General features: G+C 32.9%; 1 protein-coding gene across 2 annotated transcripts in view; it reads left to right on the top strand.

The window, feature by feature from the left end:
- Nucleotides 1-25,927, top strand: part of Cka (Connector of kinase to AP-1) — a 75,099-nt gene that overhangs the window by 17,384 nt on the left and 31,788 nt on the right. For both annotated transcript variants that reach the window (XM_072526606.1, XM_072526605.1), the window contains exon 2: nt 23,986-24,133. In XM_072526606.1, the coding sequence (XP_072382707.1) occupies nt 23,986-24,133 (148 nt within the window). The remainder of the gene's footprint in view (nt 1-23,985; nt 24,134-25,927) is intronic.

The raw sequence follows: 25,927 nt of genomic DNA, 5'->3' as shown, positions 1-25,927 counted from the left end.
ATTCATGATTATTATTCTTTTTTTTTGCTTAAAAAGTCTGCAACTAACTTTTGCTGTTGTATGTTTCCGACAATGACTCTCAAAATATTCCCAAGTTCAGGAAATGGACCATACTAGACTACAAGCCCATATGATATTTTTAATAGGTCATTTGACCAAGCATGAATCACATATAAATCAATACTACAATATGTAATAACAACTTAAGAAACTATGCCGCCAATTCTTACAAGCACTCAAAGCATGGGGGTTCAAATTAAGGGTTGCGCCTCATATTTTTCTTCCCTGTTCCAGCCAAAATGTAGTTGCAAAAAAATTATTCTATATACCGACTCGATACTGTGTATTAATTAAATTAAAAAATTTTCCCTGCTCCTGGTACCAATATTTTTGTACTGCATTAGGTTGCAGGTCATTATTTTTGTATTATCTAAATAAATTATAAATGAGTATCTTCACCATTCTTCTAACCTAGTAGCGTGTTTTGTTAAAGAGTAAAAAGCAAATATATTCTATATTGCTGCTTTGCTTCTAACGAAGAAAATATTTATTTTAACACAAATCATCCATTCATGTGATAATTCTGAAATTATGTTCTAATAGCATTACAGTATATTAAAATAAACAAAACATTGTTAATGTAAAATAAATTCTTTATTTGCGTATTGATGACTTCCAGTTCTCCGTATTTTGAAAATGATTTCCGATCTTATTTTTCTTTCACTTGGTAAAACTTGGTTTTGTCTATAATTATTTTACACGGCTCGTTTTTTGTTTTTTTCATCAAACTTTATAAAAATTAATAATATAATAGTGATTCGACTTCCAGATTGTTAATCCACATCGTTAATATTATTGTGTTTTTGTCTAAATTTAGTTATATGCTGAAAGTGATATTATCACGTGGTAAACTATATATATTGAGGTTGTTTCTGATATTGTGGTTTTAGTATGTACTAAAAATCTATTGTCAGAATGAAGTAGCGCTCCGAAAGATTATAATTTGGTTTTATCGATTGTGATTTAAATTGTTTCCGAAAATAGCATGTAATGGCCATAATACAATTTTATGTAATATTCCAGTATTTTCTCTTAAATTTGTTTTGGTCAAATGACATTTAATCAGATTTTCGTATTCCCAACTTATACAATATCCACTTGCCCGTTTATTAAAAAGTTGTTACTTTTGACTATATTATGATAAATAAAACATCTTTTTTTTAACTATATATATATATATATATATATATATATATATATATATATATATATATATATATAAATAATTGCAAGCAAGTGTAGAGTTTCATTACATGTATCATGAATATTCATCCATTTTTATGTTGTAGTTTATTTTCTATGTGATGTATATTAAATACGAAATAAGCTCTTGTCTTATCTAGACACATTAAGAAATTGACAGATGACAGGTACCTAACAGTTAATACTTTTCTATTTAATCGTCTGAAACAATGACGTCATCACTGTTGCAATGCAGTCTAATAAAACTATGCTTCTGCTGTGCATTGTTTTGTATGGTACATTATCTTATTTTGATTAGCTATGTTATGCATATATAATGTTCATCTCACCAATTCTTAACTTACTTATATTTCTTTATGCTGTATATTTGCAAGCCATAAAATATCTAAAAAATATCCCCACTATTCTTCTCTTCCTCTAGTTCCATAACCGTTATCGATGGTTGGATATCATGTTGGCTATCATCTATTTCCCTTCTTACTTTAGGGGAGACATTTATTTCTGGCCTTTTTATCATAAGTATGGGGGTACCTTACCCCGTTTTTTTTTATTAAACTCCAATAAGTTCAGTAGTCAAAATGAAGGCCAAAAGTTTTCTCATTGGTAGTTTTAAAATCTCTCCTGGTTCAACCCTCAATTGACCAGTGAATTCCTGCCTCATATCATTTAGAATATTGCAATGGCATAAAATGGGTATGGCAGTCTCTTTTTCTATTTCGCATTTTCTGCACCATGGTTTTTCACCTTACGTATTTTGTATAGGTGTTTTCTTAAACGACGATGTCCAGTCACCATTTCGGTGACTGTTTGAATCTCTGGTTTATTGAGGTTTATCAAATTGTCTCGAGAGTTTTTTATCAATATTTTTTATTATTTGCTTAGTGTGGAGTTACCCTTGAGTGGTTCTCCATTTTTTTTTATGATTCTATGGTCTCGTTTCTTGCAGCATCTTTGGTGATGCTACCCAATGGTTCTGGGCCTACAAAGGCTTCTCTCGAGCTTTCTTTACCAAAAAATTCCCTTATTCCTTCCCATGCACCCCTTCATAACTCGGTATCTATTAAAGATACTTTATTATCTTTTCCCAGGTTGTTAATAGTAATAATATTTTTTATTATTTGCTTAGTGTGGATTTACCCTTGAGTGGTTCTCCATTTTTTTTATGATTCTTTGGTCTCGTTTCTTGCAGCATCTTTGGTGATGCTACCCAATGGTTCTGGGCCTACAAAGGTTTCTCTCGAGCTTTCTTTACCAAAAAATCCCCTTATTCCTTCCCATGCACCCCTTCATAACTCGGTATCTATTAAAGATACTTTATTATCTTTTGCCAGGTTGTTAATAGATTTTCGCAGTTTGTCACCAGTTTTAATTTGGTGAGTGGGTTTTTTAGCTTGGCCACTTGGCTACTTGTATAAATGTTGATTTTCTTCATTTGTATAAATATTGATTCTCTTCGCTTTTGGGTTCCCATCCATGATTTCATCCATGCAGGCCACCAAAGCAAAAACTTCACCCTGGAATACAGTAATGACATAGGCTGTAAGATTTGTTACAATTACATGTTTGTTTAAACACTCCGGATCTAGTACCATGGGCATATTAAGTCCCCATTATTTTTTGCTTTAGGTCTCAAGATGGTCATAAAGGCTGGCGCCGAAATACATAATTCTATAGATAGCCCCTAAAGATGCCGTTTCTGTACTATTCAAGGGTCCTGTCATATTTAGAAAGGCTTGTTTTTATAGGATGGTAAAAGAGGTTACACAAGATTACAAAACCGTCGTCTTCCACGAAAGTACTGCACCCTATGTAACTGTCGGTCGTATCACTGATGTGTATTATGTTGGCTACCATATTTGCTATCGTGACTTTATTTTCAGCAGCCCTAAATAATGATGTATCAATTTTCCGTACCATTGCCTTAGATTTTTCAGACATAATATTTTTACACCAGGACCACTTTTGACCAGAGTTTGTCGAAGTCAGGAGCAAAAAGGTGTTTTAGATATTGTAGCAGGAAGCACGATGCTATATGGGCCTGGAAGAGAAGATACTATATGACTATAAAAAAATAATACTTTTTTTTAACGCGCTTTTCTCGGAATAATTATTTTCATATCGGTGTTCACTGTATCTCAAAAACCACTTAATAGATCCTTCTCAAATTTTGCACACTTTTTAGAATAGATAAATCACTAAGTCGCAGCGTCGAGATATTGTCCATTTTGTTGTTTGTTATAATTAATTTTACAACATCAAATTAGTAAAATTTAAACAAAAAATTTTAGAAAACAAAAATGAGCAATATCTCGACTTTGTGACATAGGGAAACTCAAACTAACGAAATCTTTTTGGATTTTGGTTGACGGATGATCCAGTTATATTTTACGATGAACACCGCAAAGTGACTTTTTTTTCATCTTGGAAAATTAGCTGTCATTTGCTCAATTTTAAATATTTTTGTACCAAAATTTCAGATAATACTCTTGAAATGTTGTACTATAATGTACTAATGTTATAAATAAATTTATATTAAACAAATATAAAAATATGTTTAAAATATTCCCTTAAGGCTGAAGGTTAGTGAAAGCCCACTAAATATGTCCCCTGAATACAAGTTAAACAGTAGAGGCGAGTATTATATATTCGCGTCTCGCTCCTCTTTTTATATTTATTTCATCCAACAGTTCTTGTTTAACTTTTATTCTTGCCACTTGATGGCAGTATAGATTTGTTATTCGTAAGTCTTTATTGTCCAATCCAGCTGTTTTCAATATTTTTAGCATTTTATTATGTCGCACTTTGTCAAATGCCTTTTCAAAATCGATTGCACAGATGTATACATTTTGATTTATATATCTGTATCGGAATAAGGTCGAAGCTTTCGAAATGTGGATATATAGAATTCTACCCGTGTCCTGGACAGAACATCGTACCAACGTGTCAATTTTGGAAGCGCTTCATATAAAAGACAGGCTATTAAAAAAAGAAAACAAACCGAGCATAGCTAAATTACTTTGGTCATATAGCTAGAAGAACGGGGACCATGGAACTATTGGTAGTAGAAGGAAAGATACAAGACCGAAGACCAAGATGAAGATCTCGAACACGATGGGCAGACCAAATGAAGACTCTGGTGGGAAGCCGTTCATATGGTACAGGATCGCAGCTAATGGAGGCAGCAAACCAATAATATTTAGAGTGTCACCACTCCCTGACAAGGGATCAAGGAATGAGGAGGAGGAGGATCTCTGTACCAGTACTTGGATACTGAACAAGACTTCTTCTCTCGTACCCAAGCCACTTCTAAATCCGAATTGAGTATTACTAATTTTCTCCTCTAATTTCCTGTATATTCTGCTATTTATTTCTAGCATAAGACTTATTGTGTTATTATGTCCGATGACATGTCTGATTATCACTGCATGTCTTTGCACGATGTTTTTTTGGTATTGTGACAAATTTCGAATTAAGCCATTCAGTTGAGAATATAACAGTTTCATAAATTCTGTTGAAGAGACCACAAGTGCTTTAATCCCATTTTCGACCAACAATTCTAGCATTTCAGCATTTACCTCATAGGAGCCAAGTGCTTTTCCAGTATTTGCTCGTCGATTGCTATGGCAATCGTTGTATAGTGTTCTATTCTTTATATTCAAATAATAATTCAGAAATATAGTTTTTCTATTCTTTTAACTGTTCATTGATATCTAATGTTCTATGTCCGTTTTTGTCTTCTAAACTTTGGGATAGTAGTTGTTTCCGTTTGTTTCCTGTGATCTCTTTTAATTTCTTGTGTAGATGAAATGTATCGTGTTTCTCTTCATGACTTTCAATTTCGTTAAATTTTTATTTCTCTATTTTATTTTAAATCTTTATTTTTGACTTTTCTTTGGTCCACGAGTCTCAGAATTTCACGCTAGTTAGTTTTCTTCTTGTTTTTACTGCACTCAATTTTGTTGTCCTGTTTTCCTCAGTACTTTCCTCTTTGCTTGATGGTATTTCCTTCTGTCCCATAAACATGGTTCCCTCTTTATCTCTACATATTTCTGTTCTTGGCTTAAAATCCTTTCTACTCTTGTTCAATTTTTGGAAGAATTTTATAGTTTCTGTCGTTTTGTTCAATTCTTCTAGTTCACGAAGTTTGTGTATTTTCTCTTTTTTACTTCGGTGTATTTTCTTCCCTTCCTTTCTCAGTTTATTATATTCTTCTTTTGTTTATCTCGTTCACTGTCGTTGTTGCATTCGCCGATACGCGTGGTTCTTTTTATCTGTAATGTTGCGACATTCTTCTTCATACCATTCTATTGCCCTTTGTCTTTTCTCAATGCCCAGTATTTCTTTTGCAGCTTCTTGTATAATGTTTTTACATTTTTCCCATTCTTTTTTTTTCAATATCTTCATGCTTTTGTCGATTTTCTAAATTTCAGTTTAATGTACTTCTATGTTATGCATTTTTGCTGTTATCTTTTAATTCCTCTATTTTATATTTGTCATTTTTAGATCCTTTTTCTTTTTTGTGTTAAAGATTCTATCTCTTATTCTACTTTCCACAAGGTAATTGTCCGAGTTTGCATTGGCTTCTCTCCTATTACGCACGTTTTTTATGTCGTGAGTGGTGACCAGAGTCTACAAGAACATGGTCTATCATGTTAACTGTGTTGTCACCTGGAGATCTCCATGTCCATTTGTTTATATTTTTGCGCTGAAAACATGTACTGACAATGATCATGTCAAGCGAAGTAGCTAGGTTTATCAACCTGGAGGCTGTGTTTACCAATAGTAGGTTGGTATAATCTTATTTCATTATTTGGGTATGTGTAGAATGCTGCCTCTAGTTCCTCGTAGAATTGTTTTTGATTTCGTCTTCTTTGTTTTTCAGTTTTTCAGTTAGGCCATGTACTTTTAAGAAATTATAGTTGAAGTCATGTTCATAGTGCAGTGAAATGTCAGATGTCGTTCCAGTTCAGCATTTAACCTTATTTTTTACGTTTAATCACGTTATGAATTGAAAATATATTTGTTTAATTAATATATTTCAAATATGCCACAGTATACCAAAAGAGTTATTACACTACCGAGCATAAAATTAGGGTCACCCCATAATTTGAATTTATTTTAGAAATTATTATTCTGTGTTAACTATTTTCGGTTGTAACATAGTTTACTAATAAATTTCTTGAAAAAAAAATTGTTGTCGTTGTTGTTTCGACAAGCGTTTGAGATAAAAAGGGCCCCTTAGCCTAATTCCTAAAAACCGTTATCAGCATAGTTTTTGTTTCTATGGTTTTAACGTCAATTGTAAATTGTTTGTGTATTGTTATCACTGTCAGTGTATTGCAATGAGCATAAATTCTGTTGTGGCGGCAAAAATTGTGGCGGCGTTAGAAGATGGCCACGGTCAGCGCGAAACTGCGAGAAACGTTGGTGTAAGTCTCTCGAGTGTGCAACGAGTATGGCAACGGTACGAAGAGACCGGTCTGCTTACTCGAAGACCTGGTTCAGGTCGAGGCAGGATTACAACAGCTAGAGATGACCGCTTTGTCGTTTCTAGTGCTTTGAGAAACCGAACGGTCACGGCAGTTTCTCTTCGAAATCATCTGCAAGAAGTGAGAAATGTAAACATAAGTGAATGGACAGTTAGGAGACGACTTTATGCTGCTGGTTTATCTTCTCGAACTAGAGTAACTGGACCGCCGCTTTCCCGTGAACACCGAATTGCCAGATTGAATTTTTCACGAGAACACTTGGTTTGGACAATGCAGGATTGGAGTCGTGTATTGTTTTCCGATGAATCGAGATTCTGTCTTACGGGCTCAGACAAACGTGTAAGAGTGTGGCGACGTCCAGGCGAGAGATATGCGCAAGCATGTGTTGCCGAGCGTCTTCCATTTGGTGGAGGGTTAGTTATGGCATGGGGAGGCATATCGTTTGATGCTTGCACGGAGTTAGTCTTTATCGAGAATGGGACATTGACAGCGCATAGGTACCTGACACAGATTCTGGAAGACCATGTTTTACCGTTTATGGTTATTCTTGGAGACGACGCAACATTTATGCATGATAATGTACGGCCCCACACTGCTAGGATAGTTACTGAGTATCTTGACGAGGTTCAAATCACACGATTTGTTTAGCCTGCTCGCAGTCCAGATATCAATCCCATAGAACATGTTTGGGATGAGATGAAGAGACGTTTACGGAGTCATGTGCCAGCCCCCAGAAATTCGAGAGAGCTTCGCGACATATTGGTGCAAGAATGGAATAATCTTCCGCAGAATGTGATCCAAAATCTGATTCAAAGCATGCCTCGTCGTTTGCAAGCTATTATCACTGCCAGAGAAGGGAATACTCGCTACTGAAGTTCTTAAAATTTCTTTTTTTCAACAAAAAGCACATCAAATTAAAATTGTCCTTTTTCAATATTTAGTATATCAAAGGAAAATTCTTCATTTCCATTATTTTTAATAAACTTTAAACGGCAAAAACGTTGTTTTCTTTAAGCAATCCGTTAGTAAACTATGTTACAACCGAAAATAGTTAAAACAGAATAATAATTTCTAAAATAAATTCAAATTACGGGGTGACCCTAATTTTATGCTCGGTAGTGTATATTCAAGATTACATCCAATTGCCTCTATTTTGAGCGTTTATATATAATCACGATATAAATTGAAAACATATTTGATTTTTAACTAAAATATTTCAAATTATGCCAAGGTATATTGAAACAAAACAAGTAAAAGTTTATAGTTATATTAAAGCTTCCATCCAATTGCAGTGTATGTTAAATAGCTATGAGACCCTCTAGCTAGGTCTTCCCCGGATTACCTCACAATTTTTTATAATATTGGAGAAAATTTCAATAAATAGAAATTTATACTTTTTCTTTTAAAATTACAAGTACATTATAACTAGCATTATTAAATTAATTGTAAAATAATCATTGCTCTTCAAGACCCAGACGTAAATAGAAAAAATAATGGCCAATTGCATAAATGTTTTTTAATAGGCAATACATTTTTATGGTTGAGTTGTCTGACATAGGTTTCACTGTGTGGAAACTTTCATTATACCAGAAATCCTTTGTGACTGCTTATTGCAACAGTCTAGATCGATTATTAGTTTGTTAGTAATTACAAAAAAAGAAAAACCGTCGTTATTCGAAGTGTAGTGATTATTTCTTGGTTAGTGGTCATCGAGGGTATTACGCTTAAAATTTGATGTACTCTATTTAAAATTGGATATCTATAGAAAGGTAGAGTAGTTGAGTTGTATTTTACTATTATCATTATTAAGTTGTACTAGCTATAACTGTACAATTTAATACCTGCCCCGAACAAGGTTAGGTTAGGTTAGGTTCAAACAATCAAAAAATAAATTTTAAATGAAACGTTCCTTTTTAAATACTGATAATAATGATCAAATTATAAAAAGTTGCATCGATAATTAATTTATATTTACATATCTTGATTAATTAAAGAAAAACAATCTTCTTTAGGAGCCGTTCTAATGGAGTTTACCTATGATTTTGTATATAGGATAGAGACCAAATTTGTCTATTATGTCCTCTTCTTATTTAGATTTGGAGGTCTAGTTCTGTCCAATCGTTGATGTGACGCAGCTAGGTTATTTGTCGTCTGCCAGGACCACGCTTTCCTTCTATTACTAGTTGAAGAAAGTTAATTTCTCGTGTCTGATATTTCCGGAATTTTTAGGATGCGGCAAAATGTCGACATCTCAAAATTTTCTAGGCGTCGTATCGAGCTAATTGTCAACATCCAGGTTTCCATGTCATGTAGCAGTATACTGTGTATATAGCATTTTATTATGCGATATCGTCGAGTTAGATCAAGATCTCGATTTGTGAAAAATTGTTTAATTTTTTTAATTTTTAGAAATGCGTTTATCGCCTGTTCTATTCTACATTTGACTTCTTGTTCAAATAGTTTGTCATTTACTAATATGTTTATGTTTGGAGCATTATTTTTCGTGATTACCATCGTTTTTGTTTTCTTTGCGTTAATTGTAAAACCATATTTTTCATCCTCGCTCATTACCTTGTTCAGCAGTTTTTGTATCGTCGTCAACCCCTTTCTAAAAAATGCATTTTGCCTATAATAGTTCACGCATTATGTTTATATCATTGGGATCGATGTTCTTTTTTTGTAAACATTCTATTAGTTTTTCGTGTTTGACTTTATCAAAGGCGTTTTCATAATTTATGGAACACTGTATGTATATTTTAGTTAATTTCGACATTTTTGCATGAGCAGAATGAAACTTAACACTCTCGGGTTCATACACCGTTCTTGAAACCAAATTGTGCTGAGCGTATATCCTCTTCACCACACTTTTTGTAAATCCTGACTTATAAGTCGACAGTCGTTAAATTTTTTAGCGTTGTTGAATTGAAGCAGGTGTACAAACGTAGTTGTTAGCCAATCTTCGGTAATTTTTAAGTTTTATATATATTATTGCAACATTTTTGCAAGGAGCTCTAAGAACTTTAAAATTTCACTGTAAAAGTTATCGAAACCAGGTGCTTTTCCATTTTTAATTTTTATTAACGCCTATTTTATTTCTGATGTTATAGTGGGTAAATTATTATCAATGTTTAAACGTTTGTTAATATCTTGTTCTTGTTTATTTCTTCCAATGTTGTCATGATTCTATCACCTATGCTTGTTAGTATGCCGCAGTGTATTATTTCTAGTACCAGTTAGTTCCTCTATTTTCTTGTGGGTACGTTTGGCATGGTGTTTTTTCTCTAATGTTGGGGCTACACTAGCATCTTATGCAGTTAATTATCGCATTATTTGACATTAAAGAGAAGTGTAGCCACGACAAAGAGACATTGTAGTTTTTTTATGTCTACCATATAATCTGCGTCTTTTTACGAAAGCATCTTGTCGGCCACAACTGTTCAGCTGCTCATCTAATGGTACAATAAATTGAAGAATAGGAATTTTGTATGGTATATTTCTTTATAAAGTATCAAAGAATTCACCACCGACGTCAGAAGTAGTTTATAAAATACCTTCTTCCACTATTTATTAAATTTTCTGTCTTGATCGTAAAGCCCACACAGCTGATCTGCAAGATCGACTCAGCCCATATTTTAATTGTAAAATAAAACTGACGGTGGACAAGAAACATTCATTTTTGAATCATCTTTCATTTTTCTTTCGACTAAACCAATTTCAGCTCTGTCACAATTACTAATTACAACCACATCTTTTAGTACCCTTCCCAATATGTCCCAACGTATATTTTTCAATAAAAACAATTAGCACCTACACTAAATTATGTATTTGTAAAACAAAAGAATAAAGTATTTTATTGACTTACCTATCCATTATAAAATCAACCTTGTGAAGAAACATCTGCAACTAATACAGAAATAATAAAACACTTCTATGCGGACAACCACTTCGTTTCAATTCTAAGAATTAACTGAATGTTTGCACGTGTAAATTGTGGCGGTAAGACGAGCAGTAGGATGTATTGTTGAAGTGAGACAGATATGCATGTACTATGTCCTTATGATGATTGCTTTTCTCTCTAGATTTTTTTAAATTAACGATGGGACACATATAACCCATTATAAGCGAAAGGGTTAAAGGTTCAGACCAACAATGAATTTGATGTTTTAAAATAAACATCCTTTGTTAGGTAATTTTGACCTCCTGAATCCGAAAGTGACATTAGTTTTTTTCTATCACCTTCCAATTTTTCGCAAATCGAGATCTTATACAAATTCCTTGATTATACGAAAAGTTTACATATAAAATTAGAAAAACGGTTTTTAGTGTAAATATATATGGCACAAACAGTTGTCCAAAAATATTTTAATAAAATTCTGAATTGTGGCAACACTGTAAAATTAGTGAGCTAGTGCAATAACGCGGCTGCACCTCTCCCAGTCGCAAATAAACGCATCAAAATCAGTTTATTTGTTATTCTATTCTTTTTTCGAGCTGTGGAAAGGAGACATTGTGTTAATAATGCAGACTGCTTTTGTTATATTTGTGGCAGTTTTGTGGTTGCAAAACAAAGACATAACATAACCTTATTTGTTCGTAATGCGTATCATGCCTATTTTGGAGTGAAAATAGGAGAACAAGACAAATCTTGGACACCACATATTGTATGTAAAGTTTGTGTAGAAGCTTTAAGAAGTTGGACTAAAGGAAGGAAAAAGTCATTGAGTTTTGGAGTTCCCATGGTGTGACGTGAGCCACAAAACCATTCTGATGATTGCTACTTTTGCTCCTGCGATTTAAAGGGATTTAATTGTAAGAATAAAAAAAGTATTTTATACCTGAAACTAAAATCTGCTATTAGGCCTATTTCTCATGGCCCTGATGTATCCATACCTATTCCACCAAAGGAGTTAGAGTATGTGTTATCGTCTGATTCGGAAGTCTGCATTTGAGTTCACAGATCCCGACGTTACTTTTGAAGCAGAAGAAGGGGAATTAAACGATTTAATAAGAGACAAATCTTACCAAAGATGCCTCAGAACTTCTAGCCTCTAGACTTCGTGATAAATATTTGCTGGTTCCAGGTATATCAACCAGTTTCTACCGAAATCGAGAAAAGGACATGAGTCCATATTTTACTCAAGAAGATTCTTTAGTATATTGTAACATATCTCCGACTTAGTTATTAAGCTAGGAGCTGCCTCTTATGAAAAGAAAGAATGGCGACTATTTATTGACTCTAGCAAAAGTAGTCTAAAAGGTGTTTTACTGCACAATGGTAATACACTGGTTTCTGTTCCGGTCGCTCATTCTGTCCACCTTAAAGAAACATACGAAAACTTGGAACTTCTCTTAGAAAAAATTAAATATCGAGACCATAACTGGATGCTTTGTGGAGATCTAAAAGTTCTGTGTATGCTACGCGGGCAACAGTCAGGTTATACTAAATATCCTTGCTTCATTTGTGAATGGGATAGCCGCGCACGAGATAAACATTGGACCCAAAAAGAATGGCCTACAAGAGAAAACCTTACGCCAGGAAGTAAAAACATAAAACACAATGCCTTAGTTGATCGTGAAAGAATTTTATTGCCCCCTCTGCATATAAAATTAGGTTTGATGAAACAGTTTGTTAAAGCTATTGACAAAAACGGAGAATGTTTTAAATATATTTGTTCAAAATTTCCCAAGTTGTCCGATGTAAAATTAAAAGAAGGAGTTTTTGTTGGTCCCGACATTAGAGACGAAAACTTTCAAAATTCTATGACGCTTTTCGAAAAGAAAGCGTGGACTTCATTTAAAGAAGTTATCGAAAAGTTCTTGGGAAATAAGAAAGTTCCAGACTATGAGAACATTGTCACACAAATGCTACAAAATTTTCGTATTCTAGGATGCAATATGAGCTTAAAAGTACATTTTTTATTCGCTCATCTAGACCAATTTCCAGGAAATCTTGGAGCTGTTAGCGAAGAGCAAGGGGAACGTTTCCACCAAGACATTACGCAGATGGAAAGACCTTATCAGGGTAAATGGAGCGTATCCATGATGGCAGACTACCTACAACGTGATAATCCTGACAAAATTTATAGAAAAATTTCTACCAAACGCAGTTTTTTGACAAAAAGGAAAAGATTTCATTAAGTTGTGTATACAAAATATGTAGTTTTCTTTATTTTGAGCATTACTCTTACTTTTAAAATATATTAATTAATGTATTTATAAGCACATTTTGTGGTTTTTTTTTATTTTTTAATTTGCTAAAATATCTTAGGTGATAGAAAAAATTGGTTTGCAGATTTGGAATCAGCGCACCAAAATTATATAAAACCACTTGTCAAATTTAAAACATTTTTCAAAAAGTTTTTTTTTTGTAGACCTGATTAACAATGATATTTCTACTGAAAGAAAAACATAAAAACTTATTCTTAAATCTAACGATGGTAAAACTGCAATTGGTAAATACAGGTTATAATTAAGTCGTCTCCTTGTTTTGAACAATTTACAAATATTTTCGGGAACGTTTTAGACATATTTACCTTCTAAATTTTATATACAACCTGCATAACTCTCTACGTAATCTTAAAAAGCATATGTAACAATATTTTCGCGTTTCCAGATGTTCTTCTTGTATACCGTGGGATTCTTCTGGTCAAGGCAAAATGCGACGAATTTCTATTCTATACTTACATTTGGATTTTCCTATAGACATCATATCATTTTTAACTAACTGTTCAGCTAAAGTTTTTACAAATTTGTACCTAGTTTTATTTAAAGAAATGAATTTACATTACAAATATCTAAAACTTAAAATAATCGCCATAGGCCATCTTTTTGTACGTCGGCTGCATGAGTATTTTGCGCATTTTTCATCTATAGCATCAACTCCACCTTTAGTTAGATTATTAAATGCATTTATCTCTGATTTTCCAGTTTCTTTATCAGTTGCCGCTGAACGGTGCATAGATGATAATATAATCACAGCTTTGTTTTTTTGTTTGTATGCGAAATTATGGTCAGATCCTTAGTAAATCCATAAATAGTTTCACCCACTTTACTACTTTTGTTTTGGAAGAAAATCGGCTGGTAGTTCCTTTTATTTTTTTAAGGGTTCCTACAAATGTCAAGTTATTCTTCAAAAGATGTTAGTTATTGGCTGTTATGTTTCTGTTTGAATTGTACAAGGGTCTTGCCAAGCTGATTACAGACTAAGCTGGCTTGCAGAGTTTTCTTTCATCTGCGGTTAAACCATGTCCGTCGCTACCTTTACCAGTATAAATGTATGCCTTTAAAATATTGTGTTTGGGCATCTGTTAGCGCCATAATTTTTAACCCGTACTTATCTGGATTCGACGGAATATACATTTTAAATTTGTACCTGCATAGCGGCTGCTGGATCATTCAATTTTCTCTCTTCCCTGTTACTCGGATTGCCAAAACGTAAGGCTGCTAATAAAATTAAAAACAGTTCTTTTGACATAACTGCTCGAAATATATCACGGCCAGAACCATCCGTGGTAAAAATACTTCGTATGTCTTCATTATTGGACTTAAAAATTGGTATAAAATGGGTATTCGCAAGTTTATGTTTATTCTGACGTTTATTCTTTTGTCTCATGTGCTCAATTTTTCATTTGTCCATTGTATAATTAAATCGAACATTTCAACAGAAAACAATTTAATAAAAACCTGTAATGAGCTAATGTCATCAGCTGAAACTACACGTGCTTCTGGAAGACGCAGAATGTTCTGCAAGGCTCTGTTTTGCTCCACCTAAATCTGTTTTTACCGTAATAATATGTTTTTAAATAATCCACTGAACTGTAACTAGTGCCATTGTCAAAACAAACAGTTTTAAATTTTTTGAATTTACTTTATTTGGATCAGAATTGGGGCATTGACACTGTCATCAGCAGGAATTATTTTGGTTATTTAGTAAATCTAAATACTTGCCACCAGTTAAGTTTCCATCTATGAAAAATGTGCCTAGAAACCTATTTTGGACAATTTCCATACAAACATATTTAGATGTTGTTTTAACATGATCACCATAACCGATCATTATTAATATTTAAAGATGATCTTTTTCATTTAACTTGAATTGGTTTGTAACAATGAACCATAACTTTTTACTGTAAATTGGTTTGTCAACAGTTACCTACTCGTTTAACTCTTACTACATTGTTTTAACACAAAAACACATAAGACACGAGTTTAAGTTTTTTAATTCTATTAGGTTAGTAAATAAATTAATAGGCTTACACATTGTGAGAAAGTGAACTTTTGCGAACATTTGGAATGATTTTTTTTAATTATAATTCTCATAGGTCTTAGTAAATAAATGTATCTACTATTTAACTGTAAAGTGATTTTTTCTTGTATTAACAAATTCTTTGTACCAAACTTGGTATGTATGAAAAATTCTTCTAAAATCTGTTAAAATATACAGGGTGTCCCATTTTAATCAAAAAAGTTCCGGGCATTTCCGATGAAACCGGAAGTAGAGTAGTATCAAAAAATATGGCGTCAACGTTGTTCGTTGAAAGTGTAAACAAAATATATCGGTCCTTTTTAATAATAATAAATGGTTCCACATTTGTGTGGTACTTTAAAGATATCTAACTTGTCTCAAAATAATGTAAATTTTAACTAACAAATGTAGCAATGAATAAGGAAGCAAATAACGAGTTAATTAGACCGTCTAGAGGCCTGCCACTGCCGTTGTCAACAATGATGGGTTTTAGTTAGTCAAGGTAAACATTTTGTGCTGATGCTGGTGGTCATTATGTACACTATGTACTTTACCACTACCACAATTAACATTACCACTGAATGGTAACGATATATCGATACTACGGCTCTAACATCAAACAGTATTGGGTAGGTAACAGCGATCTGCAAAGAAAGTATTTCTGATAGAATGGGTATAAAATAAAAACCTTTTAAAAATACAATATCTTGTTTTTAAGATATTTGAAGAAACAAATATTAAATTTCTTCACAATGTACAATTACGTAATTGGAAATATTGCGTTCCAAAATGTAATAAAACAGATAATAGGCAGACATTACATTGTTTCTTAACCTAAACAATTTTTAAAACTATTTAGCATAAGGTGTGACAAATGTTTCTTATATGGCTTATAGATATCTATTTCTGTAGTAGTACTTTTTAATATTCATATTCACGTATTTAAATTAGCACCATATGAATTAAAACGTAAAAAATCAAACGGAATGTAGCTGCTATGCTATCTAATGAAACATGATGAGCGAATATATTAAATACAGAAATGTAGAAAATTTCGTTTACGAATTTTTATTGCATATGACCAATTGACAGACACCGTTACCTTTATTATAGATCCCATGCATTACTAAAGACACCATACAAACAAATTTGGACAATTGGGTCTGTTGTACAAACAATTATTGTACATTAAAATGCGATCACGTACATATTATATACGCTATCAAATTGCGCAAGCTTACACAGCCCAATTGAAGGCAAATGGTACACTCGTCGCATACTCTGTATTTTTACGCAATTAGAGCTCAAATCGCAAAGAAAAGGCCCCATTTCTTCAAGAAAAAAATTATTGTTTCAATAAGACAATTTTTTTTTTTTTGATTTGTTTCCTGATGTCATCCACTGGTTACGTTTTCTATCTTTAAGTGATATACCCAACATTTGTCTCTCCATCGCTCTTTGTGCCTTCCTTATCCTATCCAAATTGGCCTGTGTAAATGTCCATGTCTGTGCTCCGTAGGTGAGCACCGGTATTATACAGGAGTTATTATACCTTGCTTCGTAAGTATAGAGGGATTGTTTGATTTTTGAGAACGTAAGAAAGTTTGCCGAACGCTGTCCATCCCATTCTTACTCGTCTCGATATTTCGGCTGTTTGATTTTCTCTGTTAGCTCTGATTGCTTGTCCTAGATAGATATACTCATTTACCTGTTCTATTTTTTCTGTTTGTATTTTTATTGCCTCTTGGTCTTCCGTGTTTGTCATTACTTTTGTTTTGTTGAAGTTAATTTTTAGGCCTTTTTGCAGTGATTTTTCATGAAGTTCATTCAGCATTAATTCTAGTTCTTGTCGTTCCGAGGAGATCAGGAGTATATCATCCGCATATCTAAGGTGATTTAGGTACTTTCCGTTAATACACATTCCTCAGTTTTCCCAATCTGTTGATTTTATTATATCTTCGAGGGTCAAGGTAAACAGTTTAGGTGAAATTATATCGCTTTGTCGGACTCCTCGTTTAACTTTTATATTATCCGTTATTAATTTGTCGTCCAGAATTACGGTCATGGTTGCGTTTTGGTAAATATCATGTATCAATTGTCGGTATCTTGAATCTATGCTACTATTGACCAGAGCTTCTTCCACCGCCCAGTGTTCAATGCTGTCGAAAGCCTTTTCATAATCTACGAATGCCAAGTACAGCGGAAGGTTGTATTCATTGGTTTTCTCAATTAAGATTTTAAGCGCATGTAGATGGTCGATTGTGCTGTATCCTTTCCTGAATCCGGCCTGTTCCACTGGTTGGTAGTTATCAAGTTTATAGGTTAGTCGGTTGTTTATTATTCTTGTGAAGGTTTTATATAGTTGTGACAAAAGGGAAATAGGATGGTAGTTGTTTAGGTCTGTTCGGTCTCCTTTCTTATGTATTGAGATTGTGTTGGCATTTCTCCATTGTTTAGGTATTTTACCTTCAAATTATTTCTTTTCATGTCGTTTATGGATTTTTCGATTTCATCTTCAGTTATTTCTGGTAATATCTCTGAGCCAACATTTTGTATTTTCCTCGAGAGATTCTGTTTAGATGATAGTGGTGTGTCATTTTTAGAACTGTATAGGTCTGTGTAATATCTTTCTGTGATTTTTATAATTTCTCCTTGATCTCTTTCTTCATTGTTCTCAGCTTTAAGCATGATTAGTTTTCTTTTTCCTATATTTGTCTTCATTATTTTTAAACTTTTGTTCTTCTCTATGATTTTCTTAATGCGATCTTCTTGGTATTTCTTTAAATCTTCCTTTATCTGTTTTCTTATGGTTTTGTTCAGTTCGGTAAACTCCACTGTATTTCTTTTGTTATCATTTAGGAGTTGTCGTCGTTTTTTTAGCATATCTTGTGATTTAGTGCTAATTTTTTGTTGTTTTCGCTTTTGTTTATTAGCAATCTTCAGGCCTGCTTCTATTAGTTCTGTTGTTATTTTATCGTTTAATTCGTCTAGTTGCAAACCCTTTAGCTGTGGTATGTCACTTCTTTTTAGCTGGTTTATGTATTGCTCTTTGCGTTCTTTAAGAAGTTCTGTATCTATCTCTTTTTTAGATGGTTTAAATTTTTGTCTGTCTGTTGTGGCGTTAATTTTGATTTTGGCTCTAACAAATTCTGTGATCACTTCCTACGGAAATCATGTTTATGACTGTAACGTCTTGTACTATGTTCTTTTCTTTGGATAGGATGTAATCAATCTCATTTTTTGTTGAACCATTGGGTGCGATCCACGTCCATTTTCTCTGTGGTTTTTTATTGAAAAAGGTATTCATCGCATATAGACCGTTCGTTTCCATATAGTTCATCAATGTTTCTCCTCTTTCGTTTCGTGTTCCATATCCAAAGTTGCCGATTTTATTTTCTGATTCTTCTAGTTTTCTCCCTAATTTGGCATTGAAGTCGCCTATAATGATTGTGTAGGTGCTTTTGTATTTGTTCACTGTTTGTGTCAATGATTCGTAGAATATCTCCACTTCTTCATCCTTATGTGATGATGTAGGGGCGTAAATTTGTATGATCTTTAAACCTATGTTTTTATTTATGTCCATTATTAGAGCCGCGATCCTTTCTGAAATTCCAATATATTGTCTAATCTTATGGACATGCTGATTAGAAATAAGAAAACCGACACCGGCTAATGATTCTTCTTCAGTTCCTTTATAGTATAGTACGTTCCCGGATTCCAACTTCATACAGGCTTCATCTTTTCTTTTTATCTCACTTAATCCTAGTATATCCCATTCCATCTTTTTTACTTCTTCTTCCAGTTCGGCTATCTTTTCGTCTCTCATCAGTGATCTGACAATATAAGTTGCAATATCCATCGTTGCTTGTTTTCGTTGTTTCTGGCAATCTTCTAAAAGCATGGATTCTTAGCACCCTCTGCTCTTTCCTCGATCCTACCATTGCCTTGGAAGGTGACTCCGGAGCTGCTGGGGACTGAGGGCCAATTCTTACGTGTATCTGTCATAAGAGGGGGGGGGTAGATTGGCCACTCTGGGAATAGACGCTGTTTGCAGCCGCCCACTCTGGGTCAGACGCTGCTGTTGTCGCAGTATCACAGCCGCTTAACTCATAATGTGAGTGACGCCTGTGAGTATCTGGAATTAAGCCTACAGAATTTTTACTTCTCATAGCCTTAATCCAGTAATGACATTACTGCTGCCTAATGTCATATCCTCAGTTGATCCGCGGGTACTTATTTGGCAATGCCTTATTCGTACCTGTCCTGCATATCTACAGGAACTTTCCCTATCAGCCATATGGGACGCGCCGTGTCGAGGTTGAGGACATCCCCCGCCCAGTCTGTCTTCCGTGAAGTACAGAAGAACCCCTACTCAGTTCAGAGCTCCTCCTCCACGCAAGCTAAGACCGCCACAGACAATGTACTGTGTCACAATTCGATGAAAACGATCGCAAAAATGCACGAATTGGGCTTTGAATTGTTTCCGCACCCCCCGTGTAGTCTAGATCTGGTCTCCAGCGATTACCATCTTTTTTCTGATCTAAAAAAAATGCTCCGTGACAAGAGATAAGGCTCCGATGAGGAAGTAAACGCCTAGACTGAAGCTTATTTTGAAGGAAAAAATAAATCGTTTTACAAGGGCAGCATCAAACAATTAGAAAAATTGGAATAATTGTATAGTCACTAAAGGAGATTATTTTGATAAAATATAATTTTTGCAACATGTTGTTTTACTAGTTAGGCCCGGAAATTATTGACGACGGATTATATGTTGTCACCGCATTCTTATGCATTTCTAATGCAGTCATATGCATTCTTTCACATCTTTTGCTTTGTCTTTCTTATATTTTTTGAACACCTCTATATTGTTTTAATGATCTGTCATTGTCCACATTGCTTCTGATTAGTACATTAACTTATGAAAAGTATTTTTCAGCCCGGTATGTTATTATGTGCCATATATTATAACATTTTACCAAGAGGAATATTAGGGTCAGCGGAGTCTCCTTCAGACAAGTATTTTTGAAATTAAACCATTGCTGATCTTGTCATCTCTACTCTTATTTTAATTTCTACATCACTATTTTATAACGTTTTATCTTACTTTTATAATCATTTGTTTATTAAACAAATTTTGTTTTTGTTACTTAGTGAAAAATTCTTCTAATAATTTAATTTTATCTGACTCATCTATATTGACAATTCAGACATACATTATACATTTTAAAGTAGACGACTTTAAAATGATATTGCCAATATTGTTGAGTTGCGTTCCTGGGACGACTTTACTTATAAGATAGTTCATTCGATTACATGAAATCAACTTTAACGTGAGAATATCCGTCAGAAAAAATCCTAACATGTAATTCGTCTTTAAAAAGACAAATACATGCCATGATGACAGTAAAATTCTCCCGTTAGTGATTCCATAGTAAATTATGAGGGAAAAACCAGGAAAAAAACCTCATAATACTATCCCGACATGGTAAGTATTTGATCTTGCATTTAGTTTACCTTCAATAAATACCAAATTCCGACTTTATATGTTTGTTATTTAAAAAATATAAATGATGTATTCTCTATATGTTACTGACTTACCAATACTGGTATTTTTCTTTTAATAACTTCCTCTTTCAATATGGGTAACCAGATCCTACTACATTCTGCCGAGGAATTCGCGACGCAATTGGTCTCATTTAGCATAATTAGAGCCGCTTCTTTGATTTTTCTCTTTTTACCATCAGTTTCTTTTAGGACTATATTTGAATCATTCCATTGAACCCTATGTTCATTAACCCATGCATGTTTACATATTTGAGATCTATCAAATTCTCTATTTTTAATATAGGATTGATGTTCACTTATTCTAACATTTAATGGCCTTGATGTTTCACCTAAATAAAACTGATCGCATTCACAAGGTATTTTATAAATGCAATTCTTTGTCCTTTCTTGTTCATTGTTAGGTTTGGTTTTGGACAAAATAGATCTCAACGTGTTTGTTGTTTTGAATGTTGTTGAAATGTTGAATTTATTTCCTATCCTTTTAAGCTTTTCCGATAATCCTTTTATGTATGGTATTGTTATTTTCCTCGTATTATTCCTTGTATATGCTGTAGGATCTCGTTCTAAGTTGTTTTGTTCTATTCGATCGATTGTTGAAAATTCCTTATTTATAAACGATAAAGGATAATCATTTTTTAATAAAACAGTTGTTAACAAATGTTTCTCCTCCAAGAACGAATTTTCGTTAGAACAAGTAATTTTGGCTCTATCGTATAAGGATTTAATGATTCCCTTTTTAATATTAATATTGTGATTTGATTTGAAATTTAAATATCTGTTGGTGTGTGTTGGTTTTCTATACACCTGAGATTCGTATCCAGTATCGTTCTTAGAGATTAAAACATCCAGAAAAGGTAATGTGTTATTATATTCCTTTTCCATGGTAATTGTTATTGTCTCTTCTTTATCGTTTATATTATTTAGGAATGTGTCCAACAACTCTGATCCATGAGGCCATATTGAGAATACATCATCTACATATCTCCACCATACTGAGGGTTTTAAATTTTGTTTAGAAATAATATTTGTTTCAAAATCTTCCATAAATATATCGGCTAATAATGGAGATAAACTAGAGCCCATTGCTAGTCCAAAACTTTGTTTATAGAATTCATTATTTAGTTGAAAATATGTATTATCAGTACATACTGTTATTAACTCCATTATAGCTGATATATTTAGTCTTGTTCTAGTTGCCAATGTATCATCACTCTCTAATTTTGTCTTGACTATATTTAAAGTCTTATCTAATGGCACATTCGTAAATAAACTATTTATGTCAAAACTTACTAAAGTATTATTTGAATTAAATTCAATATTTGATAATTTATTTAAAAAATGTTGTGTATTTTTTATAAATGTGTCATTTTTATTTGCAATTGGTTTTAAAATATTTAATAAAAATTTTGATAGTTCACTACAAGGAGAATTCATGGTACTACAAATGGGTCTAAGTGGTATATTCGTTTTATGAATTTTTGGTACTCCATAAAAATGAGGGGTCTTACTATAATGAGGTGTAATTAATCTTCTCTGATAACTAGGCAAACAATCTTTAAACTTGAATAAAGTTCTATATATTTTGTTTTCCAAAGGTTTTGTTGGATCCTTTGTTAATTTTGTGTAAGGTCCGTTTATTATTAGATCTTTAATTTTGTTTTCATATTGAATTCTATCCATTACCACAGTTGCATTCCCCTTGTCTGCTGGTAGGATGATTATGGAGTCGTCATTTTTTAAAGTTCTTATAGACTTTAGTTCCTCTTTGCTTATGTTTTGTTCAATTTTATTAGACTTTTCCAATTCAAGCTTACATAATACTCTGTATTCTTCCTTTTCATGGGTTGGTAAACATTGAGATATTTTTTCCACTGAGCTTATTATGTCTAATTTTGGTATTGATGGCTGAGTAACAGCAAAGTTTAGACCCTTTGACAGTATTAAATTCTCCGTTGCATTTAAATGTCTATTTGATATATTGACAACTGTCGCTAAAATGTCATTATTTCTATTTAGGTTATCTAAAGTGTGTATACTGTTTTGTTCTAATAGAATATTAAATTTATTTAAATGTATATCTCTTTGTTTAATATATGAATTTTCATATACTATATGTAAACTAAAAATAATTTGATCAAAATCAGAATTTGATATCACATCGAAAAGTAAATCTTCAATACTTACAATATCTTGTTCAACAAAAAATAAATTTGATCTATGATATTGTAACCGTTCGCGGATCATGGACAAGCTGGCTCTATGTAGAATGTTGTTCAACCTTCTGCTTGAATATGCTGGACGTAACTTCAAGCCCTTTGGTATTAGGTTGTTGTCTCTACATCTTCGTAAAAATTTGATTGAATTTTGACAATGTGCCAGTTTCTTGTATAGAATTTCCAATCTCCGAAAATTTTGAATAACGCTGGGCCCATAACGGTTTCTTAATATTGTTCTGAAGCTATTTTCTTGTGGCATTTTAAATTAATTAATATTTAAATGGGAATAAGCCACAATTAAAGGTTAAAATACATTTATTGACGTTTCAATTTTGAAACGTCAATAAATGTATTTTAACCTTTAATTGTGGCTTATTCCCATTTAAATATTAATTAATTTGTTTATTTATTTCGATCCAAGTTTCATAGTCCACTTGATTCTCTTTTTGAGACATTTTTTCAATTTGGTGTAGGCATTCACTGGTCATCTAACAAATCATAATCTCTAATGGGGGTATGAAGGATGAACTAGCCATGTGCATCAGCAGATGTCAAGTGGTCTAATGTTTTTATGTGATCCAAGAAGTGTTATCTGATTCACAAACTTAGATAAAACAGATACAGTATTTGTTAGTTCGTTTTTTAAGAGAGTTGAGTTTTAACCTTCAATAAAAAAACACATATTTATCCATGAATATAAATTTCTTGTAGCAAAAATCCCAAAATTAACTGAGAAAAATAAATTCTTGCTATAACGTCTACTAAAGTTATTGGAATTATTTCATCATCATTTTGGCTTTACAACCCTCTGTGGGTCCTAGCCTCCCCAAAAATTTTTTTTTAAGTCGTCCCTATCCATCGCCTTTCTCCGCCAAGCACGTATTTCCATATTTCTCATATCTTGATCTATGTTATCTAGGAATCTTGTTCTGGGTCTTCCTCTTCTTCTTTGACCAATAGGTCTATCAAGGAGCGTTTTTCTAGCTCGGTCGGTTTGCTCCATCCGCATTACATGGTCTACCCACCTCACGTCCTATCTTTGGAATTATTTATTTACGTAAAATTTCTGAAGTTAAAGCTCACCAAAAAAAAAGTCTTAATAAGTCTTATAAATGTCTTAACCGTTATAAATTAAGAAAAATCTTCATGAAAACTATAATTTACTAATGAATTTTTTATCATGGTTAACAAAATAATTTTGTTCTAGGCTCGAATTGCATTTCTTCAGGGAGAACGAAAAGGTCAAGAAAATTTAAAGAATGATTTGGTGCGACGTATCAAGATGCTGGAATATGCTTTGAAACAGGAAAGAGCCAAATTCCACAAATTAAAATATGGCACAGAGTTGCAACAAGGTAAGTTCAGACAAGGACTAATTTTAAAATACTGAACAAAAGTTTCTATGAGCAGATCGTAAGAAGATTTAATGTCAAACCGATACTTAATTTTTAGAATACTCTATGCTCAGTGTAACAGTTTTTAACTAGCAGAAATAACGTAATATTTAAACGTAGACACTTCGTCTCAGGATCAGCAACTTCATGAAGAGTCGTACGTTGCCATGTTATCAAATCCACTGGTAACTTTAACATCTTAATATGATCGAATAATGTAAACTTAATCACTGATGATGTAATGTTGATTCCGAAAACCTTTTGCCTTTATGATATAGCTCGATTTTGGTTTTTAATTATATACCTTTTATAAAGGATTTTAATATATTTTTTGTGATACATGGTATACAGCCAGCTACGGGAACTTAGTTTCGTTGTGCATTTTAAAACAAAAATGTATATTTTAAGCATCTACATAAACATATAAAAAATACATTACATGCTTCTCAACAGTAGGATGGGGTCGTTATTATCACGTTCCTGTTCAAAATAATGAATCAAAGAAGCTACCATTTCTTTAAAACGACTATTTAACTTCTTATGTGATATTTGGAAATTGAATCACACTAATTTTGTTCTAAAAATAACAGAGTTTAATTAACAGTAACTAATAAAAACAAATCTGAAGTGTCAACCGCAACAGCAACTGTCAAATGAGTGTTACCAATTTATGCCAAAATATCACCTTCGTTCGATCACAGTTAAAGTGTTATCCGGACAAGTGTGCTTCATAAAAACGCTATATCATACACTTATTCAAATTAAATGAAACAAGTTAAGGTGTATTTCTTTAAGTTTACATTAATAGAAATATTATTTCTACACGTATATAATACAATATGTCTAGTGACTGTATTTCTATCTAAGTTCAAATTAATTTTTAAATTGCATAAAAATATACATAACAGAAAAAAAACCAAAATTAACGTTTTATCTAAGGGCTGTAGGTGGTGGGTAGAATAAGGGGACAAGTACACTTTGCCAACAAAATTCTGTCGCCACATTTATCATTTCGACAATATGTATGGTGTCCGTCTAATACTAGGAACACAATATCGTTTTGTGACAGTTTCACTTTTTCAATAAAATGTAGGAAGCACTATGTAAAAATATGGGTTGGAATCTACCTACTCTGATGACACAATTTTTGAACTAGGAGGAGCGCCATTTTTCAATAACACATTGTGGTTTTATTTGGAAAAATCAGATATGGTGAAAAAAAAAAGTTTTGATGCAAAATGGATTTTTCCACCGAAGTCTTCCTTGTAACACCATAAAACTTTTTTCTATTAAAAGCAAATACTCTACCAACTGATCTAACTTTTGCGGGTAGGACCGGATGTTCCTAATTTTGTGTTAACAACCTGTGCTGGTGATAGACGGAAGAACATTGGCGTGGAACATTGAATATATATGCAGCTTTTTTGTATCCCATTTCCTGACATAGCACAGATTGGATTGCACGAACAATGTTTTCTTTTCTCCATTTATAAATAAAATAGTTCATAATAGGAACAGTATGGTAATCTTTATCACGGCCATATTTTTTTAGTTGACTACATTGAAGTGTTAATCTTAACTGCAATATTAGAGATTCGAAAATGTGTCCTGCCCTAGAATGATAGCGTGCTACAGAGTAATTATGGGTGGGGTTGATCTAGCGGACCAAACGGTAGGATTGTAAATCAAATAAATAGTGGAAAAAAGTATTCCATCGTTTACTTATGATGTCGTTTTAAACGCTTTAAAAAAATC

The sequence above is a fragment of the Diabrotica undecimpunctata genome, chromosome 3 (assembly GCF_040954645.1).
Source record: "Diabrotica undecimpunctata isolate CICGRU chromosome 3, icDiaUnde3, whole genome shotgun sequence".
NCBI lineage: Eukaryota > Metazoa > Arthropoda > Insecta > Coleoptera > Chrysomelidae > Diabrotica > Diabrotica undecimpunctata.
This window is presented reverse-complemented; position numbering and strand designations above follow the sequence as displayed.